This window comes from Portunus trituberculatus, unplaced genomic scaffold (genome assembly GCF_017591435.1).
Source record: "Portunus trituberculatus isolate SZX2019 unplaced genomic scaffold, ASM1759143v1 PGA_scaffold_453__1_contigs__length_265712, whole genome shotgun sequence".
Classification (NCBI taxonomy): Eukaryota; Metazoa; Arthropoda; class Malacostraca; order Decapoda; family Portunidae; genus Portunus; species Portunus trituberculatus.
In genome coordinates this window covers 207501-219236 of record NW_025541621.1, presented here as the reverse complement: position 1 = coordinate 219236, position 11736 = coordinate 207501, and the positions used below count along the sequence as shown (strand labels likewise).

General features: G+C 37.7%; 1 protein-coding gene across 1 annotated transcript; it reads left to right on the top strand.

Annotated features, from left to right (window-relative positions):
- The first annotated feature begins 2769 nt into the window (after positions 1-2769).
- LOC123500638 (apolipoprotein D-like) lies at positions 2770-9310 on the top strand. Its single transcript, XM_045249304.1, has 5 exons — positions 2770-2956; positions 5491-5615; positions 6243-6334; positions 8499-8606; positions 9112-9310. The coding sequence occupies exons 1-5, from the start codon at positions 2807-2809 to the stop codon at positions 9255-9257; spliced, it is 621 nt and encodes a 206-aa protein (XP_045105239.1). The 5' UTR covers positions 2770-2806; the 3' UTR covers positions 9258-9310.
- The last annotated feature ends 2426 nt before the right edge of the window (positions 9311-11736 follow it).

Here is an 11736-nt window from a genome sequence, read left to right as displayed (position 1 = left end):
GCTGCTTGCTCTGTACAGGGCCTTATCCGCCCGTGTATGGAGTATGGCTCTCATGTCTGGGGGATCCACACACAGCTTTACTAAACAAGGTGGAATCTAAAGCTTTTCGTCTTATCAACTCTTCTCCTCTAACTGACTGTCTTGATTCTTTAAGTCACCGCCGCAATGTTGCATCTTTATCTGTCTTCTACCGCTGTTTTCATGCTGTCTGCTCTTCTGAACTTGCTAACTGCATGCCTTCCCCCCTCCTGCGGCCTCGCTGCACAAGACTCTCTACTTCTTCTCATCCCTATTCTGTCCATCTTCCTAATGCAAGAGTTAACCAGTATCTTCACTCCTTCATTCCCTACACTGGTAAACTCTGGAACTCTCTACCTGTGTCTGTATTTCCACCTGCCTATGACTTAAACTCTTTCAAAGAGGTGTCAAGACACCTCTTACGTTAACTGGACCCTCCTTTTAGATTTTTGTTTTTCTCTTTCTCCTACTTTCCTCTTAACAGGGCCTGGCAACCAGCGGGATTTTTTTTTTTTTCCAACACTTTGTTTTCCCTTGGCCAGTGCCCTTGTAATGTAAAAAAAAAAAAAAAAAAAACATGTAAGTGTGCTGTGCATGCATGTCCATGCATGTAGGTGTGGGTGTGAACGTGCGTGTGTTAGTTAGCAAGGCCAGTGTGGCCTGGATACATGAATGACTTACACCCTGAAAAAATATCCCAGTCCGGCCCTGATGTTCATCAAATTCGACGACATGATAGCGCGCGCGCACGCGCACACACACACACACACACACACACACACACACACACACACACACACACACACACACACACACACACACACAGAAAGAGAGAGAGAGAAAGAGAGAGAGAGAGAGATTATCTTGTATGAGTTTAAAATCTGACACCATTCCTTAGTTAAGTTTCAGATAAGCTTCTTTGTCAAGTAATGCATTCCTATCATGAGTATTCTGGGTTTGGTTACCTAACAATTATTCCTTCACACCGTAATGCTGCTGTGGTTCGTTGCGTAAAAGTTAGATATGAAGCTGTGTTCTTCCTTGCTGTTCATCTTTGCTTTGGTCATGCCACACCTACATACATGTTTTATTACTACAAGAATTCACTCTTGGTTATAGATGTAGGATGTGGAGCGTCTGTCATGTTCAAAGTGGCAGATTACCATTGCGATAGCGGAATAATGGTTAGCAAACTTATATTACAGGGCGTTAAGGCCGAACATTTTCCTACCTTGTAATTTTCATATCCCACTGACCTGATTTAGTACATTACACATTTGACACTAACGTATCCATAATCAGGTTCAATTGGTATTATGTTGCGCGGGTGAGAATGCCAATAACGGGATAGTTTATGCATAACACTTAAGTGATTTTACACCTCCATTCAAGAACTCAAATAACTCACGCCTCCACACATGAACTCTGGTCCACTCACCTCGCTCACCAAAGTGGATGTGCGTTTCCTCACTCATGTTTTACTGCTCCGCTCCGCTCCCTGTTCCTTCCCATATGTCACTCACACGTCCCGCAATGGGGAGGAGAAAGTTTTGTGAGTTCTCCCTTGTTGAGTCACACCCCACACTCTCCTCTCCTCCACACTACAAACCACATGAACATACGAACACCGCACTATACATTCACCCAATCGCTTCGTTTCCCTTTAGCATAGTTCTGCGCGTCGCTAACAAGATATATTTATAATACGAGTACGCAGCAGCACTTCTTTTTAATACAGCTGTTACCGTCGTTGGCCTCCTATCAGGAAAATCCTTCGCTCACCTAAGCCTGTTTGAACATCACATTGATGCCTTAACCCCTTCAGTAATGAGATGCCTTTTTACCTTGATTTTTAGGTACGATTAGACCATTTTATTGACATTAGTAAGGGTCTATGGAGGTCAGAAGATTAATAGCCAGTCTTCACAATCTTAATACCCACATAAGTTTCTGAAGCTGTATAAAATTATCAAATTGTAAGCACTATGAATAAGAGAACGTGTCATGGTACTGAAGAAGTTAAGGCTGCACCTCTCAAGTGTTACCCTGTAATGCCTTGGCAGTTGTGAGTGGTTAGAAAACTGTCATAGCTTCACTATCCCGTGCTCATTTGCTACACTTGAAAGTACATCACAATGGTCTTTTTTTACTTATGACTAACGACGATGTCACAAGCAATGCAGTACATTTATTAATATATTTCTTTAAAGTCAACTGTTTGTTACAATATTCTGCATCAGTATTATTTCGAAATACATCAGCATAATGAAAACTTAAAACTCTTCATTATTATTCATTTATTATTTGCTCTTCTGGTCTTCCTAATGCATGCCTCCCTCCCCGCGGACTCACTGTATAAGACTTTCTTCTTCCTCTCATCCCAATTCTATCCACCTCTCTAACGTAAGTCTTAACCAGTACTCTCATTCATTCATCCCTTTCTCTGGTAAACTCTGGAACTCCCTGCCTGCTTCTGTATTTCCATCTGTCTGTGGCCTGAACTCATTTAAGAGGAAGGTCCCAAGACATTTGTCCCATCCTTTCGCTAATTCTCTCGACCCTGTTGTGGGACTGGTATCTCAGTGGGCCTTTTTTGTTTGATTGTTTTTATTGTCCCTAATCACTTTTCCCCTCTTAAGTAAAAGGAAGACATTTTAATCCCTACATGAGTATCTGAAGCTGTATCAAATCGCCAAATAGAAACCAGATAAATAGGAAAATACGTTGCAAATAAGCTCATTTCATTTACAGACTTAACCGTTGGAAGAGGAACTCATCTCCACCCAAGATGTTGTGTTTGAAGACGCCTGTTTTCCTGTTACTGATAAGCTGCGTCTCGTGCCAGCCGCCTCAGGGTGTGCTGCCCTTCATGCCGAGGCCCCCAGCTCCCGGCCCTTGCCCTGTGGTGCCTGTAGTGCAAAATTTTAACCTACACAGGGTAAGTGTACTCTAGATTGGATGTCTGTGAGTGTGCATATACATTTTTTTTAATCTTTTTCTTGTTTGTGGTTTTACATACATATTGAGGAGACTGTCTAATACCTAAAAAATAGTTATAAAAATTACGCGATTAATCGACCTTCATTGAGGAGTATGCAATGGAAAAGTGGTCCGTGTTCTTCCCACTACTCTAGCCACTATCGTTGTTAGGACTACATGTACTATACTGCTGCAACGACAACAACAACAGTGACAACAACGACAATAACAACAACAACAATAACAACAACAACAACAACACCTACTACTACTACTACTACTACTAATACTAATACTACTACTATTACTACTACTTTTACTATTACTACTACTATTACTACTTCTACTACTACTACTACTACTAAAAATAATAATAATAATAATAATAATAATGATAATAGTACAACACCACCAACAACAGCAACAACTGCAACTGCTACTATTACTACTAATATCAATACTGCTTATACTACAACAACAACAACTACAACTACTATTAATGGTAATGCTAGTACTAATACAACAACAACAACAACAACAACAGCAGCAACAACAACAGCAACAATAACAGCAACAACAGCAGCAAGAACAACAACAACAATAACAGCAACAACAGCAGCAACAACAATAACAGCAACAACAGCAACAACAACAATAACAGCAACAACAATAACAGCAACAACAGAAACAACAACAATAACAGCAACAACAACAATAACAGCAACAACAATAACAGCAACAACAACAACAACAACAGCAACAACAACAACAACAATAACAGCAACAACAATAACAGCAACAACAACAACAGCAACAACAACAACAATAACAGCAACAACAGCAGCAACAACAACAACAATAACAACACAACAACAGCAACAGCAACAATAACAGCAACAACAGCAACAACAATAATAACAGCAACAACACCAACAACAATAACAGCAACAACAACAATAATAATAACAACAACCACAACAACAACAATAATAATAATAACAGCAGCAACAACAACAATAACAGCAACAACAATAATAATAACAGCAACAATAACAATAATAGCAACAACAACAGCAATAATAATAACAATAATAATAACAATAACAACAACAATAATAATAATAATAATAATAATAATAAAACAATAATAACAACAACAACAACAATAATAACAACAACAACAACAACAACAACAACAACAACAACAACAACAACAACAACAACAACTACTACTACTATTACTACTATTGCTATTGCTATTACTGCTATTGCTATTATTATTACTGCTATTACTACTGCTATTGCTGCTGCTATTACTATTGCTGCTGCTGCTACTACTATTGCTGCTACTGCTATTGCTGCTGCTGCTATTACTGCTGCTGCTATTATTACTGCTGCTGTATTACTACTACTACTACTATTACTATTGCTACTGCTATTACTATTACTGCTACTGCTACTACTGCTACTACTATTACTATTGCTATTGCTACTACAACAATAACAATAACAGCAAAACAACAACAACAACAACTACTACTACTACTACTGCTGCTGCTGCTGCTGCTGCTGCTACTACTACTGCTGCTACTGCTACTGCTACTGCTACTACTACTACTACTACTACTACAACAACAACAACAATAACAGCAAAACAACAACAACAACAACAACAACAACAACAACAACAACAACAACAACAACAACAACAACAACAACAACAACAACAACTACTACTACTACTACTACTACTACTACTACTACTACTACAACAAACTACTACTCCTACTACTGATAATGACTAATGATAATACAACTATTACTACCACTTCTAGTACTACTACTTCTTCTTCTACCACTACTACTACTACATTTTGTTCTTATGCATTAGATAGATGGAATTAGGTAATCTAGATTAAGCACACTGGGACTGCCTCATATAGGCCTGGCGGCCTCTTGCAGCTTCCCTCCTTTCTTATGTTCTTATTACGTACCTACTTATCCAACTAGCAGGCACGCTTGAGGACTTTTTTACTTGAGAATTAATAGATTTTAAGATCCAGACACGAAAAATCATCGAAAAGAATATTAGGTTGAGAAACTGTATGAAAGGACCATCCTGCAGTGGCCAGGGTTGGTGTGATTTTCTTTGGTCAGTGTTTCAATCAGTCTGCCCCGGTAAGAAAAGATTATGTGAATCCAGTGAATATGGCAATGTTATCATGATGTTATTTAGCTATTGAGTTATTCTATTTCTTATTTTATCACTTCTTTGATGTATATTGTGCATATCAATACTTCCATAAATGCATGTTCAGAATGTAGTCTTCGTGGCGCGCTGCAGGTTATTTCGGCTGTATGTTGTTTTGTCACTTATAAGTTTTCTAAGTGAAATTGTGATTAGTTTCTAAAAAAAACCCACATATTTATTCATTTGTATTTTTTAATCAACTTTGAATGCCCCGCATAAACTGTGACTCCTGTGCACTGCAGTACTTGGGTCGCTGGTACGAGATTGAACGCTTCTTCGCTCCGTTTCAAACCGGCGACTGCGTCACAGCGGACTACGGCTTGCTGCCCAACGGCTCGGTGTCAGTCATCAACACAGAGGTTGTGGAGTGAGTCATCCTTGTTTTCACGTCATTGTGCTTTACGTACTCTATCGTGATTACTCACATTATGTTCACATCACGATAATGTCTCTCACTTGATAATAGTTTTCCTGACATATTCATATATATATATATATATATATATATATATATATATATATATATATATATATATATATATATATATATATATATATATATATATATATATATATATATATATATATATATATATATATATATATATAAATAGATAGATAGTGATAGCTTTTTTTTCCATCATTTTCGTATTGTATTGTATGTGTAGCATTATAGACACACAGGTGGATGGAGATGCAATATCTGTTTGGCGCGGCGGTACAAGTTGTAGTTGCCTCAGTGTTTGTTTCGTGTTCCTCATTAACGAATAAAGTGACGCTGTCGCGGACGGATGGCTGAGGCTCTCATGTTCTGCAGGATTTAGTCAATTTGTGAAGTGAACTGGATCCTTTATTGTAATATAGAAATAATTATTATAGTTCCGTTACACGATTTGATTATATTATGAATACTGCCGCTGCTGCTGCGATATTCCCTCTTAGTATAAGTAGCGCGTCATTCAATCTAAGCAATAACTGGTTTTATCTTACACAGAGGTGAACTTAACTCAGTGACGGGATTCGCCACCTTGGGACCCAACCCTTCAGAGGGAAGGCTGGTAGTCGCCTTCCCCTTCTCGTCCGGAGGTACGTATGTTCATCATAAACCTCAGCAACTACTACGCTGTTAGGGTGATCATTGTTCTTCTTGTGAGAATCAAAATGTATTTCTAACAATGTCTGCTTACTTCAGGAGACTGCACGACCACATCCTCCGCAACTTGAATTCATGATACCACACACACACACACACACACACACACACACACACACACACACACACACACACACACACACACACACACACACACACACACACACACACACACACACACACACACACACACACACACACACACACACACACACACACACACACACACACACACACACACACACACACACACACACACACACACACACACACACACACACACACACACACACACACACACACACACACACACACACACACACACACACACACACACACACACACACACACACACACACACACACACACACACACACACACACACACACACACACACACACACACACACACACACACACACACACACACACACACACACTCTCTCTCTCTCTCTCTCTCTCTCTCTCTCTCTCTCTCTCTCTCTCTCTCTCTCTCTCTCTCTCTCTCTCTCTCTCTCTCTCTCTCTCTCTCTCTCTCTCTCTCTCTCTCTCTCTCTCTCTATTTCTCTTGAATGGAAAATTATAGATTCCTATTTTTTATCATCTTTGTAGTTTTGTTCCTTTGGTGAGTGTGTATTACTGTTGTGATCCGAACTGTTGAACAATGTTGCATAATATCCCTAGCTACTGGTCATAAGAACTCAAGCAAATTTTCTTTGCTTACTTAATAAATAATATTTATACATAAGGTGTTCGGTACTTCGCCGTCAAAATGACAGTCACAATACTTTCCACTGATAATAATTGCAACTTCCTCTCATCAATCCATATACCCATACACAAAAATTACTTCATAGAATATCCGAAACATGTTGATTTCTAGGAAACCGTATTTTCAGCAGGAAACCAATCACAAAAGCAGCTATGAGCAACATCTTTAATAAGCCAAACGTTTCGACACTTTTCTCATGTCATCTTCAGTGGTCTAGAAAACGATAAAACAAATATAAGTATAAAAGAACAAAGTTAAAATACTAGGAAAAATACAAAGGTAAACATTTACACAGAAAAGTGTCGAAACGTTTGGCTTATTAAAGATGTTGCTCATAGCTGCTCTTGTGATTGGTTTCCTGCAGAATTACTTCAACTTCGTACACAATACACACGATGTAATCCACCACTGACGATAATTAAAACTTCCTCTCTTTAATCCACATGTCAATATTTAGGAACTACTTCAGAGTTCGTACACAAATACACAACATAATTTCCCTCATCAATAGATAGCATCTGCTATATATCTGTGTTGCGGCGATTTACTCAGTTTACACCATCATATCCGTAACACGTGACATATATCGTCGTCATATTGTTTCAATTAGCACACACATAATTAACATATACAAATATCAAAGTAATGCCAAAACATCCTAAGATTATTCCTCTTCCTTTTAATTGACTGCATTACAACTCATAAATTTCACTTACTTTTATGTGATTTTGCCCATCTCGCCCGCTGCAACAAGCCTGGCTGTGCTTCTTAGAACCTCAGGTCTCTTTCTGATCCCTCTTCAGTTTCTTCTCTCCTGTTTCTCACTCTTCCCTTAAATATATATGACCTGATATCTCTAGTCTGTTACACTTTCTCTCAAATGTTATTTCCTCATAATAAGGTCGAAATTCTCATATATTCATACACCCATATATACTGTAGAACACTTCACCTACATGACACGCCCCAAGAGTATGGGCAACCAATCAGATACTCTGGGCGGAGCTGGACCTCGTACGGTTGGAGACAAACAACAAGTGACAACAACAAAAACAACTTCCACAAATGAAGGACACCATTCCTTACGCTTGTCCCTGTCCTAGGTCATGATTACCTGAGACACCTGGCTGGCTCATTAAAAAGTCATTTCCTTTTGACACTCTGAATCTGATCCTGATTGGATGGAGCCACAATAACAGCTTACGGTAACCTGGGTACTGTTATCCCCCTGTTCATCTCTCTCTCTTCTCTTCTATCTTCTTTCATCTCTCTTCTTTTTTGTATGCTTTTTCTTATATTTTCTTATAATGTATCACTATCTTTCAGGTTCATTTTCCGCGGATGGAGAGCCAAATTATACGGTGGTGGCCACGGATTACGACAATTACGCTCTTGTTTACTCCTGCTCCTCCTTTGGTGCTGGAAACAAATTCGGTAAGAGTATAATGAGCTCTTGCTCCTTTATGTGAACGGGTTCTGGCATAACCAGAAAATATTATTGTATAAAAAAAAAAAAAAGGGTCCGCTGAAAATGACAGTTCGTATAGAAAGGGCTTCCCAACCTTTCTCTCGTTAAGAACCCCCTGAACAGTTGGTATGAAACAGAAATAATGCATATATATATATATATATATATATATATATATATATATATATATATATATATATATATATATATATATATATATATATATATATATATGTGTGTGTGTGTGTGTGTGTGTGTGTGTGTGTGTGTGTGTGTGTGTGTGTGTGTGTGTGTGTGTGTGTGTGTTCAACGTAAAGTATTGTATTCGATGTATAAAAAAGTACAATGCAGAACATGTAAAAGGAAAAAGCACCAAATGATCCAAATATTTGACAAAAACATTGCATTTTTCATTTAGTGGTGTTGGTCACACTTCTTAATGAGGTCGGCCTATGTGCTTTCCTTCACCAGAATTGTCCTGGATTCTGTCGAGGACGCCCGGCTTGCCGCAACAGTTCGTGTATGAATTGAAGAAATGGGCCACTTTGGTGAACATTGACGCGGCCCGTTACTCGCCCCTCAAGCAGGACAACACTTGTCTGCGCCGCCAAATATAATTTTTTTTACTTCGAAATTTTGTACTTCATTGAATTATACATTTTCAAGATAAGTTTTTCTTATTTATTATTTTAATCACTACGATCCTGGCACATGTATGAGCGATATATATATATATATATATATATATATATATATATATATATATATATATAATATATATATATATATATATATATATATATATATATATATATATATATATATATATATATATATATATATATATATATATATATATATATATATATATATATATATATATATATATATATATATATATATATATATATATATATATATATATATATATATATATATATATATATATATATATATATTCATCTATTACGGTCATTTTGCAAATTATCCGGTCATTTTGGAAAATGACCAAAATGTCAGTCATTATGCAAAATGGCCAAATAACCATGGTCATTTTGCAAAATGCCCAAAGGTTTGACCATTTGGCAAAATAACCTTTAGTAGGTTGCTTAATTGCAACTTGTATGGTCAAAGCATTATGGTCCTTGTTCAGTTGTGAATGACAGTGTTGATGAGCCTGAGCTCTGCCGTTTATGTGATAGGATTCGGAGCATTCAGATTGAACAAAGGAAATTGAAAAAAGAACAGGAGAAGCAAGCTAAAAAAAATGAAGGACAAATCAGTACGGCGTTTCAAGCCAGCACGTGTAGAGGATACTGCCATGGTTCACATTCCACTCGTTGACCGCGGACGAAAGGAATTTGCGAATGCAAAAGCAATCATCGTTCAAGTAATGGACGGCAAAATTTATAAACTTACATAGAACAAAATACGTTTACTTAAGCAGGTGTACACCTGTAACTAGTTCACCTTTGTGCTGAAAAATTAATGACACTTGAAGAACTAACAAAGGATCGGGAAGTAAGTCTGCGAGAAGTGGCTATTGCAGATTCGATGGGACATGGGTAGGACGTCAGTAGGTGCTGCTGTACCCGGCCATGTTTGAACAGACGCTGCAAATGCTTAAAAGCAAAGTATTATGCAACAGTTGATGCAAATGTAGTGTAGCTTGTTGTAACAAGTCTGATGATGCTAATTTTTATCATTGTTCAAATAATTTTCAAATTCAGTCGAGGTTCTTTCAATATTATAATGTACTTGTAATGTTTAATGCATTTCTTAATGTTGAATAAGTAAAACACATACTTTTACCAGTGCTCAGACTTTATAATGAATCTTTCTTCTCCAAAACACTTCTACCTGCACAGGATAATAATTTTAGCGTGTTTGTACATTTTTGTACCTATTGACCAACAGCTGTTTGGTCATTTTACAAAACGACCAAATATACTAAAAGTTATTTTGCAAAATGACCAAACCTGAGGTCATTTTTATAAATGACTATAATCATTTGGGCACTTTGCATAATGACCGACATCTTAGTCATTATGCAAAATGGCCGGGCATTTTGCATAATGACCAATCTTGCAAAATGACCGTAACATTATACTGTAGGAGTGTAGGTACACCTTCGCCAAACCCCACCAGTACCGCGACACCGAGCCCATTCCGCCCCAGCATATATGCACGGGACAGACACGCATTTCCCGCGTCTAATCAGGTTTTCGACGTGTATGTCTTTTTTTTTCTTCAAGATTCCGAGTGTAGGAGGTGGAGGAGCAATGTGATGAGAAGAAAAGAGGAGGAGGAGTGAGCCAGCAGATGTCAAAAAAAAAAAAAAAAATCAGCGCCAGACAATTTTTTTTTTTTTTATTTGGCTTTGTTTTGATATTTGACTTGTAATAAGGAAAGCATCACAGCTTGCGAGGCACAATGCATACAAGCTTAGTTGTGTTTATGCTTCTCAAAAAATCAAAAAATTTAATATTTGTCATGTTTTGTATTATAACTTTTTTAAGTAGCACACCCCGGATTGTTTTGATATTTGATTTAACACTTAAAAGTATAAGTAACATGTTCTGAATAGTAATATTCAGTAAAATCTAGTATGAAAGTGTGTATTTTCATGTTTAATATGGAAAGGTGTCGAAGTGAGAAAGTTTATTTCCTTTTTACGACAAGAAATCGGTTTCCTTTATTTCTGTGGAAATCAGTCTTTCATGTATTGAGGAGCGTGGCTGGCTTCCAGCAGGTAGGGAAGTGTCTTGTCTGCCAGCGGGAGTTGTAGACTCATTGGAGGTATTCTTACGTGGTGCTCTTACCTGGTGGGCTTCCCGATCGCTGCAACCATGGGCACACACAGGCTGGGAAGCCACATTCCGCTGGTGCACGTGCTTTTGTAAACAGAAACATTCACAAGAAAGCTAATAATACCGCAAGCTGGATGGTGCACTATATAAGGCAAATCGGAAATAATTGTAAAGTTCTTTTGAATATATGAAGGGCAGTTCCACTGTTCAACATCCAATTTTCATCATGGATAATATGTGGTGTTAAATGTAGTTTTGTCCGCTGATTTTAAACATGTAATAGGAT

Coding starts and splice junctions, on each gene's coding strand:
- LOC123500638 (XM_045249304.1), top strand. CDS start 2,807: ATGTTGTGTTTGAAGACGCCTGTTTTCCTGTTACTGATAAGCTGCGTC. Junction 6,335..8,498: donor CTTCCCCTTCTCGTCCGGAG/GTACGTATGTTC, acceptor ACTATCTTTCAG/GTTCATTTTCCGCGGATGGA. Junction 8,607..9,111: donor TGGTGCTGGAAACAAATTCG/GTAAGAGTATAA, acceptor TTCCTTCACCAG/AATTGTCCTGGATTCTGTCG.